The following is a 13172-nucleotide window of genomic DNA, read 5'->3' on the forward strand; positions in this document are numbered from 1 at the left end:
CATTGCAATGTGGTTCTACTGATGGAAACACGGGTCAACACCTCCTGCCTGCTTCTCCCTTATTTAAACATAAGAAGTGCTGGTGCAAATTCACTTAGCGCACAAGGAGGTCCGTTTCTCCAGATGAGACACACTCACTGTCCAGACTTGAAATCCATCGTCCCTGAAATAGCAACACGCCAAGTCTTGGTGCAACTTGGGCTTTAAGGAGAATGAATCTTTGAGCTTGAGCGATGTCACACCCAAAATGCACCTATGAACAAATGTGAATTTTTTCATGTGCTTCTTCCTTGGGGAAAAAAGTAAGGGTAAGTCAATCCCTTACAAGAATACATAGTGGTATCTATAACTAGAAATATCACCTCACTATTCTATGCTCCGCAATGTGTGCCTTTCATCCTGACCTTTGTCCTTTGTATTTTTTTAGGTCACAGTTGAAACCTTTGACCTCCTAGATCTAATGTGTATAAAAAGGCACATTAAATTAAAGGCAAAGGAGCATTACCTTGTTAAAATTAATGAGCACTAAGGAATGAGCATCAGTCCTTATTTGAAAACAAGTATTTGTTAAGGACAGTGACACTTAAAAAGCCCAAAATAGCACTTAGTCTTGGGTACAAAGCAAGCCATTTGAGCCATGGCCTTCTCTGACTGCAGTTTCACAGGCCAAGGCTGTGAATGTTTTCTTCAAAACTAAAGCTCTCAGCTTTCTCAAGCCTCTGCATTGACTCAGTATAAAAATCCAGCATTTGGGAAGCTGCCCATGCGAGAAATTTCTTAATTAACTGTGTGCCAGGCTCAACACTTTCTGTGGTGAATGGAACTAATACCTGTTAGTTACAAACCTGTGACAGAATGATTATGAGCTATTTCAGCAGTACAGTACACAGGCCCACAGAACCCTTGCTAGGTAGTTTGAAACAATAATATACTAACCCTCAAAAGGACACTTGAATCACTAGCTATAGAAGAGAGGATAACTGTTGAATGTAAATGAGCTGAGGGCACGTAGTTCAAACAAACCTACGGCTGAGGTGTGGCCAGGTCTAAGCTGCTGTGAATCATGTGTCTCAGTCAGAACAGATCTGGCCACCTCGCCTTAAGAGTTCAGCACAGAGCAAAAAGAAGGGTGTTAATGCTCCTAACTATAGTCTGTAGATTGGGGGGGGGGGCATGTTGGTGATGAAAGCTGATTCCATAACATCGTTTGTCACCAAGGCTTAGGCAATGTCTACCAAATCAGTTAATTACGATGTCCCTAGCAAAACATCGTTCATGGGCAATAACATTGTTGTCGGAAGGGTTAGCTGTCCCACAACAGACATGCTGACCTGCTCACAGGCTCACCAGTGGAGTCTCCACTACTCCCCACTCACTCTGACAGCAACCTCCAGCTGTCTCACTCAGCAAAGGAAACTCTTCAGCGTGGAGACCCACATCCTTGCCAGGTCAATGTCCAACCTACCTCAGGGTTTAAAGGCTCTTTTTTTTTTAAGTTTGACACAACTTAATTACAGACATGTGGTGTGTTGAAAATGTTAGCTCACTACCTATACTGAGGAAGCTAGGTTTAAAGAAAAAACTAACAGACCTGCAGAAAAGGAAGACAGCTGCTGATGTAGCCAAGTGTGTTGCATTCACCCAACCGAGCAGCTGTAACAAGGAAAAAAAAAAAAGGAGAATAGAGACATAGGGCGCTATTCAAGCAATCCACGGCACCAGGCAGTTGCCGTATGGTGCCATGAATGTGCGTGCCATGCATTTGATGCATGTTCAGCCCCATTTTGGTATTTACAGGACTGGTAACTGAAGCAAAACTCCCGTTTTACAGCAACTATGAGGGACTACAATTCCTTAATTACAGCCGGCTTTTTAATCAGGATGTCACGATGATAGACATCAGAAGTTGATGAGTGTTAGCCAACGGTGATGTGCGATGGTATCACCCATCAGCTCAATCCCACTGACACCAGATCAACAAATTAAGTCAACACAATTCAACTGCAATACCGAAATTTCAACCAACAAAGGGCAGTCGCTATCTTTTGGGCCTGTATCAAAAAGCTCAGTCAAATAACCACTGATTTCAGATGTAAGAAAACAATTTTTTTTTTAGGTGTTGTTGCTCTTGAATGGCCTGTTTAGACCCAATATCAGGATCGATCCTGCTTGATCCTGGTTGAGGATATTCACACTTGGCTTTAAATTGTGTCCACACATGAATCTCTTGAGACCACTTATGATTGGATTTCCCTTCTCTGGTCAATATACAAATAAACATCTACATAACTTAAAATTTTTCAAATGGCGAATTTACCTGTGACAACTATTACAAACTGCCCATGTGGTAAATTGTGTGGAGATGAAATAGTATCCATATTGTTGCTGTGGATTATGTTGACCAACACATTCAGATCCACAATTGATCATTTAAATTCCTATGCAAAAACTGTCTTTTGAATTATCTGGGTTTTTTTTTATTTTGTTTTGTTTTGTTTTTATGCAGTGCAAAATGGGTGAGTAACACTGCTTTCTATGTAGCCTTACGAGGGCAGGGTCTGATGTCATCCTAACCTTTTTAGCCCACGTTCTTTGTTTTAGGCAATGACATCATGCCCTAGTCTGAGTCCTTTCGTTTTCTGTCTTATTTTCCTAGAAAGTATGACAGAGTGAGGGATTGCCTTGACTATGGTTGAGTGTGCACCCTGACAATGACAAGCCTTGCTCTTTGGCATTGTGGTCAGTGAAACAAGTTTGGTATCCTGTGAATCAGGTCTCAAGACCAGTGCAGGGTGACTTCCCACTCCCTTTGTTAAATGGGATGATTTGCCATGAGATCATCAGTGGTGTGTTCATTGTGTGAGCTGTTTGAAGGAGATGATACACTCGGAGGATACTCTGGAAATGAAGAAGAGTGGTGGAGGATGCAAGAGGGACACATCCATGATAGGGATGCAAAAGCAAGCTATAAAGACTGATCCATTTATTTGGTTCCACAAGGAAAGAAAAGTTATCACACACACACACACACACACACACACACACACACACACACACACACACACACTCCATCACAGAGAAAGTGCAGAGAACAGGAACTAGTGCAACAGCAACCTTAAATGACAGCACAACACAGTAGCGGCTATGTTATTTATTCATTTCAGTGTCGTGTGTGTGCGCGTGTCTGTGTCTTGTCGTCATTTGCTGGAGACTTTGTTTCCCAAAAACCCAACTGTGGCCTTAAAGAACATATGGACATCCCCGTGTTCCATCACAGTTGCATGCTTGCATACCTGAGTATCTTACCAATGAGTATGGCTCTTCGGTGTTGTGGTTTGTGAGTATGTTTTGTATCAGTGGGCTGGAGCTTATCCCAGCAGCCTTCAGGCGTGAGGCGGGGTTCACCCTGGACGGGTCACCAGTCATTGTCATACATGACTATTTAAATAAAGACCAAAATAAAATAGTGAATTAAACAGGGGAGTGACACTAGAGCTGTCTCTGCTGGACACACTAAATTACACCCTTCTTAAATCATCATAGGCATTGTATTTTGTTTCTTAATATCAGTGCATATCAGAAAGCAAATACACCGATACAATATTTCCGTGATAAGCCAAGAATGGCTGATAAACTGGCCTACTGATACGTTGGTCAGGCCCTCGCTCACATCTAAGTGTTTGTAAATTACTGAGGATATGGCTGGATCAAGATAACATCAAATGAGCATTTTTGGACAGTTTTGTTGTTATGTGTAGTTCAGCACCATGGGACACCGTTAGCTTCAAGCTAGATATATGTGGCTGGTTCCTTCTGCATTCTGGGGTCACAAAGATGTATTGCAGGGGGGAAAAAAACTTTATCGGAAGCTTAAAACACCTATTTCAGCACAAAAAAACCCACCTTTTTGGTGAAGTGTGATGCAAAATTATGTTCCTTATTCAAACTGTGTCAAAATTATACCCTTGTAGGTTCACACTTGAGTTGAAGCACTAAAATTGAATACAAGCAAATTTTTGAATCAGCCTACATAATTGTACATGAACACTTAATCTAAATAATAATAATGGCCTGCACAGTGCTTTTTACGAACAGAACTTCACAATTAATCTGTAGTAACGGGTTTATGGTGCATGGAGTTTGTGAGCAGGGACATTTGAAGGCCCTGATGTCAAACTTGTCTCTGGAGAGCTGTGAGAATCAACTATAGCTGACAGGTTGCAGCCATCATGATTGGCACACTGCTGTTGTCATGAGATCTAAGGGACATAGGGGGGTCAGCGTTAAGGGAAATAAAAGAAAGACACAGGAGCTTTCCCCATGAAGAGACATGGCAATGCAGTGTCACTCTGAGACATATCCAACACCCCCTTCACTAAAACCTTGGCACAGAGACTGGCATTATGATATATTTGTAACAGATAATGATGTCAAAGACATGGTTGCCATGAACTGGCACCTTGCAATTTAGGCTGGTTTGAAAACTGGTCACTGTAATAAGGTTAATGTAAATTTTTGCTCTGGGATAATGTGTAACATGTCCATTTGAGTTATTTCAACTTTCACAAAAAGGTTACTTAAGGTCAAAAAAGTAACGTAGATTCTACATTAGCTGTAGTGACAGTCCAGTTAAGTTGAGACACTAATAGGCACTGTCACTTCCAGATCTGATAGCCCAAGCGACTGGAGGCCTGACAGTTCCACAAACTGTGTCAGGTGTGCATATGGTGCAGTGTGACTCTCACTCCCTAGTCTGAGTCAACCATAGATGGAAGTCACGCATCTGCCAGACGAGACTGCACAAGAAAGGCACGTTCCTCCACCCAGGAGACTATGTCAATACAGAGTAGGAACAGAGTATTGTCAAAATCTGTTGATGGATTTTCTTCAAAACTGCCAAAAGTAGGTCACCCAGATCACTGATCTAGCACCCAATCCAGAACATGATCCAAATCACTGATCCAGAACATGAAACAGAATCCAAATCAATCCAGATCACTGATCAAGCAGACAATCCAGATCACCGACTCAACAAGATCCAGAACACAATCCAGATCCCTGATCCAGAACACAATACATAGCAACAATGGGAGCTTAATATTTGTTCCATTACATTTATTTCATCAGTCTATTGCTGTTAGTTTAATAGGGATTATTATATCAAAAACTGGTTCTGGGTCACAGGTCCAGAATGAGATTAAGATTTCCTACAGCAGACACATTTGTCATTCAACCATTTCATACCGATTCAAAAATTGTATGCAAATTCACCAATGACACTGACCAGAAAAATAATAAAAACAATTTGAAAAAGTTATATCCTACTGCTGGCCAAGAACGTATTCAAGATCTGCTATCTACATAATCCCTGGTTCTTTGTAATACAATTTTCACCAAATCTCATTAAAATGCATCTGTTTTTGAGATAAGACTCAAAGACCCCGATGAAGACTTAGAGTCAATGTGCGTAGGTCTGTCATAGTGCTGACGCTTGAAGAATAAAGATGGTGGATAGCTTTCACCAGCAGTGATGACTGAGTACCTCGTTTTCTTTTTTGTGGTTGTTTGCATTTGTCCACTTTAAAGTCAACACACAGCAAGACATCGCAAACTAGACATATTTTGTAAATTCACCTGCCCACTGAAGAACACCTGTCAGAGAATTCAATCCTTTGATGGATGCGATGCTTGCTCCTCCTCTGTTAGACAGTCTTTGAGACTCGCTGCTAACAACACATTGTAATCACATTACCACCATATCAGAGGTAAAAGGTAACACTTACCTGTACACATTTCACAAAAATGTCAGAAGAAAAAACTAATTTCAATAAATATCATGAACTAAGAATTGTATGCCAGTGACTGGGGATGTACGCTGTAGGTGAGACAAGTTCAAGGCTGATGTCTGAGATTCAGTGTTCATGAGTTAGTTCCCTTGATGGGCCGACCGTAGCCCGATGCGTTGAGTTTGGCTCGATCCACCAATGAAAGAGAAAATCTCCTGACTGTGTGGCCTCCAGTGATGATAACAGATTAGAATGCTATTCAGACAGACCAATGGACAGAAACTCTGTCTATGGATTAAATACATCCACATGCATGGACAATAGAGAGAGAAAAACATGTGGACACAATACACCCTTTCTTCAAACTACGGCTGCTGTGTTAGTCTGCATTGTTTTCATTATCCTTTTTTTCTTTTGTGTCAATTTATTTTGGTAAGATCAACAATACAAGGCCAAACACTAAAGGACACTAAGGACAGCGGTATATTTTTGAAAAACAGTTTGAAGAATGAAAATCTCAATTAATAACATTGAACGGAAACAATATTAAACAGTTACTGCTAAAATGATAAGGAAAATATTCACGGGCAACCCCAGAGCTTAGAAGTTAATCTGTTTTCAGCAACAACAACAAAAAATATGGAGTCTTGTAACTGCTCTAGCTATTTATATTTGTGGTAACTATTTGATATTTAGTAAAAACAGATTCTCTTCAGCTATTACCAGTGCTGAATCAAAACAAGCTATTGGGTGGTTACTGAAAAGGCTAGTAAGTATTAATACATTCTGACCAGCTCTTACGGAGTCCATTAAAGACAATGGACAATGAGAGTAAGAGTCCAAATTTGCAGTGTACTACGCTCCAGTAAGATGTAATAATTTGTTGATAAGTGAAAAATCAAGAGCAGAAATTGTTTCCAAATACTATTCAAACCAAAAACGCAAGGCATAAATAAGTAACACGGGGGAGAGATAGGAGTTTGTGGGGTTCTTTTGTTATGTAACGAAAATGTAAGGATGAAGAGGGAAGCGTTACACTCCTGTTACACTACCTCGCAGGTTAATAACCTTCATAAAAACCATGACTTACCATCATTGCGTATTTAGATGATGCCAGCCGTTAAATAACCTTTACTAGTTAACAAATGACAATGAAAGCTGGCCAGCCTTAATATCAGATCACAACGAGGGCTAAAACATCCTTCCAGCTCAGGATAATATGGTGCTATCACGTTGTTCCAGAGGGAAAATATCTTGGCGTTGAAAACAAAGACAGCAGGCTCACCATAGTAGATGGAGGGGACGTCCGTCTTTCTAGCCATGGCACTTGGTAGGACGAATGCAGCACCGTCGTCTGGCTTTAGGAGCCCGCATATGACAGTCGAGGTGAACCTCAGCTAGTGTAACGTCTTTCCACGGTACTGTCGAGAAACAAACACGGAAACCTGGCTGGCGAGGTCTCGGTCTTCTTGGTCCAGAGGATGCTTCGGCCACGCAGCTGAGCGTCAGTCGTGTTTACAGCGCGACGTCATTAATTATTCCAAAAGGGCCTTAAAGGGGACGCCGAGGTTGGAAAGTGCTCTTTTTCCCTTTGTTTGGATGTTTTTAGGTACGGACGCTTGTATGCGATTTGTCAGCGGAAGTGAACACGGTTTGTGTAAGAACCAGCGATGTTGTGGAGCAACGGTTTTAGTCTGTGTCTGCAAGAAGAGTGGTGACATCCAGTGCGCTGTTTTTGGTCGATTAATAATACAGTCTATATCGCTGCAGCTGGTATTTTTAAATGTCCAGCAGATCGACTTGGGCCTCGTGGAGAAACACTGCCCCCAGCTGGACTTAATCCGAAATTGCAGATGTAATTTTTTTCTACTCCCCTTTCCTCCGATGCTCTCGGTCGAGAGTGTGCGAGAGCACTTCGATCATCAAGGAATATGATTAGAATTTTATTGTTATTATTTACACATTCAGGTATATCATAAAAAAGTTGATTTTCTTTTTGGTGTGATGCCCTTTAAATATCATCCCCTTCTCCTCATTATTTGATCAGGTAACAAAGGGACTGCCCAGGATATCAGTTTTTTTGGGATGAACAAAGAAGCAGAGACAATGGTACAAAAGAAAAAAGCATTTTAACAGCACAATATGCCAAAGTTATGGTACTAAGCGAAACGGGCTTTTGTGAAGTAGTTAACCATGTAATTAGAGTTTTGCAACCAAGGGCAAAAGTTTGTCCCCTATCATGCTAGGCTTAGCTAGCGAAGGGTTTACATGCAATTAGCTGCTAGGTTTAGTTTTAGTCATTAACATTTTTACTTAACCACTTGGTTAAGGGGTAATTTCTTAAGTTAGAAAAGTGAAAATATCTCTGCGTGATGTCCATGGGTAGGCTATACATATAAAAACAGAAATGAAGAGGAAATATGACATAAATAAAAACTATGCATTATCTTAATGAATATGTCCATTTGGGGGTGGCTCATATAGTTATTCACCATTGAAAACTATTAACTCTGTCATACTTTATGAATTGATCAGCTTTCCAGGAAAAAACATTGTTATGCACAGTAAATGTCGATACAACAGTTAGCACTGCATCAATAATGCTTAAAACATTCAAAAAAGGGGCAACATTGTGGTGCAGTGGCGCCTCACAGTAAGAAGGTTCCGGGTTCAAGAGCTGGCTCAAGCATGGGGTCTTTCTGTGTGGAGTCTCCATGTTCTCCCTGTACCTGTGAGGGTTCTCTCTGGTACTCCGGCTTCCTCCCACAGTCCAAAGACATACAAATGGGGACGAGGCTGATTGGATTCTCTAAACTGACCGTAGGTGTGACTGTGAAAGGGAATGGTTGTCTGTTGGCCCTGCGATGGACTGGTGACTCATCCAGGATGTACACCGAAGGCTGCTGGGATAGGCTCCAGCCCCCCTGTGACTCTTAACAGGATAAGCTGTAGAAAATGGATGGACATTCAAAAATAATCAAAACTACTCTTGCTGAGGTATACCAATTCATTACACATTTTCACAGTCCATTACATGCTGACAAAAATAATAAACAGGGTTTTGAACTGGGAAGTGTCGTGCCTGTGACCAGGAAGTGGCAGCAGAGGCTTGAAATGTACAGTAAGGGGGGGATCCCAGAGCTGCAGGGTGGAATTTTCATGCAGAATTAACAAAGAGAGAAGCATGTTTCATCTGTGACAGCTGCAGCCAAAGGGATTCAACCTGGCTGTTACCGTGATTATAACTGCCAAACAGTATCCCCTCTCTGAAAAAAATAAAATAAACATGCATGCCTTACATGTCTGATTGGATTAGAAATGGGACAATTAATTTGTTTCAAACACTGACATCTTCAAAGTGACATCTCTTTTACTGCTTCATGGATCAAAGTAATGAGAGCTCAGGTTGCCAAAGGCCAGTCATTAAGAAGGGATTGACTTCCCTGCAACAGATCATATGTTGATGTGGGCGGATTACTGCCAGTAGCCCAGTGGGAGAATTAGAATCACATTATTGCCAAGTGCAGTATTGTGAATGCTGAACAATTTGTCTGTGTGACACTGAGCTAAGAGTGGTTTTCAGCTTCTTATGGCCTGCAACTGTTGTAACAGTTTGAGAGGCCTCATGTGTCTGCCACAAAGGGGAGTGAAACAATAACGAAAGGCAATTAAAAAAAACCTGAAATACGGTATAATAAAAGAGAAAGAGACACTTAAATGAAAACATAGACGGCCAACGTGTGAATTTAAGATTTCTCAGGCCTATGTTCTTCTGTGAGTTATCTCTTTTAAACTGTTCATTTCTGCCTGATGCAGTTGGGTTTTGATGCTAAAAATAGACTGGTAGGACAGCGCAACCAGATGGATCCTGGATTTTCATGGCTCTTACTGTCTGTCTCTTGCTATATCCTTTTTGCAACATCTAATTTCCATTTTACACAACAACTGGGCTGAACTAGAAGGCATTTTGCTCGAGTAACCAAAGCATGTTCAATGTGAATGAAAGGATTTCAAGTTCTGCAGGGACGAAATAATGACACAGTTCAGAGGCAAATTAAGAATGTTGGTTTTTGATGATCAGAAGTGACCCCTGTTCCTTTTTCAGATGGTGGTTACAAATGTCTGCACATGCGGTCAACTCCATTGAAATATTGAATTCCTCCTCATCCCGCTGTAAAAGAAGTGATTCAGTGCTGTTGTGCATCAGAAGCATCTCTGCATCGGCAAGCAACAGCCATCAAGAGTGCACCAGGTGAGCGAAAGTCCTTTTGTCTTCATTTTTTTTAATTGGAGATATGAGGATATTTGCTGGTTTTCTGTGATGGTGCATTGAAAATAAATGAAGTTTGTTAAGGACATCCCGGTGGGCTCCTTTTGGACATTAAGTGCTCCATCATTAAAGTAACCTGCAAACTAATCTATAATACTTCTAGTTGGAGTGATATCAAGTCTTAAGTTTCATCAAACCTTTTCTTGACTTTCTAAACAACTTCAACCAAACTTCCTCTGTGGCATCTGGCAATGTTCAACACATTAACAAGAACACTTTTGCATGTCCAATGACTTTTAGACCAAATTTAGTTTCTAGGCCAACACCCCGAAGGAATCTGCCTTTGAAACTGGTGTCACTATTGTGAGAAAAGCAGATTTTGGCTCAGCAAATGTGTGCAGACAAGGCAGATTATTTTTTTACACTTGTATTGTATTTGGCTCTAGACAGGAAGACGGCCATCTGGCACCTTAAGTGGGAGGTTGGAGTTAATTAAAAAAAGATTTTGTTCCACAGACACTTGCCTTCCTCTTGTTGGTGGGAGTGCCCCAGAGTTGTATTCTGAGATTCATCCAAGACCTCTGAGACAACTCTAATCAAAACACACAGATTGCAGCTACATAATCTTCTGAATTTACATGAAGAGCATTTTAGCTCCATTGTGATACAGATAACGTGGTGATTAAAACAACAGAGAGGAGGGAAATGGGAAATGCCCCTTACGACAGCAAAAACAGTGACAAAATGTTATCTACTGCACGTCTATCTGGATTGAACAAAATTAAAATAACCTGCAAGTGTTTCCGGCACCACATTTCAATATGAAGCTGTGTGGCACCGTGTGCTTTATATATTATTCTTGTGAATTTGTCAGCTTTTTTGCAGAAACAGCAGCCCACAGATGAGATCATCTTATCCCCGTTTGAGAAACCTCACGCAAGTGTCTGTGGGACTGAATCTTAAATCGTATTGATTGCCGTGTCAACCCAACAAATGACTTTACTCTACAGGCTCTATTTCAGAGCTGTTGTTTGCAGTGGTCCATAGAAACCTGCCTCACTGCTGCTGAAAACCACTTAAAGTGATCAAGCTGCTGAACACAAGACCGACTCTAGCAGCATGCCTGTTTTATTGATGATTTCCGGGAATCCAAAAAGTAGAAAGAAAAAAAGTTTTTTTAAAATGCCTTGATTGTTTCTAATGATTAAATAGTAATACAGCTACTTTAAAAATAACAGTTTATTGGTGATTTTAAATACATGTAAATGTGGCTGTGTTAGTGAATGTATGTGTGATGTTTGTACGCTATTTGAGGGATAGTGGGGGTCATATTTCTCTAGAACCTTTAATGCATGTTCCTGAGCTGAAGTTTGGGAGAACCTGTTTTATGCAACGGCCAAATAAGCATTGAATTATATGTTACTATAACTTTCCCAATGTACATATTTTATAGAATGACATCTGACTCAAGGCTGCACGGTGGTGCAGCGGTCAGAACTGTCGCCGCACAGCAAGAAGGTTCCTGGTTTGAGTCCCAGCTCGGGCACTGATCTTTCTGTGTGAGTCTGCATGTTCTCCCTGTTCCTGTGTGGGTTCTCTCTGGTACTCCAGCTTCCTCCCACAGTCCAAAGACATCAAGAGGGGACGAGGCTGATTGATACTCTAAATTGACTGTAGGTGTGACTGTGAGAGTGAATGGTTGTCTGTCTCTATGTGTTGGCCCTGCGATGGACTGGAGACCTGTCCAGGGTGAACCCCGCCTCTTGCCTGAGGGCCACTGCGATAGGCTCCAGCCCCCCCCCCCCCCCGTGACTCTTAACAGGATAAGCGGAAGAAAATGGATGGATAGATGGACATCTGATTCATTTGGACCAAACCAAAACCCATAACTGTCCATCCATCCATCCATTTTCTTCCGCTTATCCTGTTAAGAGTCGTGGGGGGGCTGAAGATCATCCCAGCAGCCTTCAGGTGAAAGTAGGGGTTCACCCTGGACAGGTCACCAGTCCATCGCAGCACCAACACATAGAGACAGACAACTTGTATCAAAGTCCTGCTTTTGGTTGTGCGACACAGTGTATTACACAACATTGTTGCATCGTGTCACATTGTGTTATCTTCTTTAACTATCATGTTCTATTTGACTCTCTCTGAGATAGACAAAGCCCACCTCCTGGCTAATTACACCATCAAGATAGTTCTTGGCCAGAAACCAAAAAAGGGAAACATTCTGTCACAACTGTGGCTTATAAGTAGGTTATCCTGATTTATCTTTAAGCATCTGGTCTACTTGCAATATGTATTTTTTATCAATTTGAAAGAAAAGCCAAACACTAGATTTGAATTTGTGAGGTTTAGGCTTGCTAAGGAATGCCTCAAAGATGAAGTACACATTAGGAAATGAGCACAATGATGCTGGTTCAGAGGGCGTCTATAAAAAGACTAATTCCCATCTTTGCAAGCTCCTCCTGACTACATTACAGCTTCCAGCAAATCTGTCTCCCATGAGATGCTTTAGCTGCTCAGGTTTCTGTGACAAATGAGAAAGGATGTGTCCCAAAATCTACTTGTGACAAAAATGATGATGCAACATACACTTGTCAGTACTACATATTCTGTATTAATGATGGTCTTATCACAGTACGACGGGCTGGGATCACTTTAAAACTGATGCAACAAACTGAAACACAAATATTAAAGCAGTAAAGGCTAATTTATTCCTCAATGCAGTTATCATACGTATTTACACTGACGAGCATCATTTTAGTCCTTGAAATAAATGTAATGTCAGCAAAAGATGTTAATCCCTCATCCACCTTACACTTCAAATTAATTTCCATTGTGACCATCTCTGTTCATTCTTCCCAGCAGGAGCATGTGGCTATGAGGACAATGAGTCTACACCCGCCAACTCCACAAACAACTCTTCAGTAGACTGAAAAATGGGGAGTGACAAGGGGGAAACCAGCATCTTCCTGTTCAGTGCATGCTGTGAGCGTCGTGACAAGATCTTCGCAATGATCAGCATTGATGACAAATTCACAGCATGCAGCTACTTACCCCTGTAAAGTTACTTTAAAAAAAAAAAAACCAGAGCGAAATAAAACACTTTTATT

The 13172-nt window shown here is 41.2% G+C and overlaps 1 protein-coding gene and 1 long non-coding RNA gene across 5 annotated transcripts in view; one reads left to right on the plus strand and one right to left on the minus strand.

Annotated features, from left to right (window-relative positions):
- Positions 1-7574, minus strand: part of slc44a5b (solute carrier family 44 member 5b) — a 48325-nt gene extending 40751 nt beyond the window's left edge. For 2 of the 4 annotated variants that reach the window (XM_086224011.1, XM_086224010.1), the window contains exon 1: positions 7072-7572. In XM_086224011.1, coding sequence (XP_086080137.1) covers positions 7072-7108 — 37 coding nt within the window. In that variant the 5' untranslated portion in view covers positions 7109-7572. Of the gene's footprint in view, positions 1-7071 lie in introns of all 4 variants that reach the window. The other 2 variants (XM_086224009.1, XM_086224007.1) reach the window with 2 other exon arrangements.
- LOC147250038 (uncharacterized) lies at positions 7116-13141 on the plus strand. The gene is made up of 4 exons (XR_015119199.1): positions 7116-7354; positions 9892-10038; positions 11510-11615; positions 12925-13141. It is a non-coding gene; the product is annotated as an uncharacterized LOC147250038 (long non-coding RNA).
- Positions 13142-13172: the final 31 nt, after the last annotated feature.

This window comes from Aulostomus chinensis, chromosome 14 (genome assembly GCF_037954235.1).
Source record: "Aulostomus chinensis isolate RoL2024-O1b breed Wild chromosome 14, RoL_Achi_v1.0, whole genome shotgun sequence".
In the NCBI taxonomy this organism is placed as follows: Eukaryota; Metazoa; Chordata; class Actinopteri; order Syngnathiformes; family Aulostomidae; genus Aulostomus; species Aulostomus chinensis.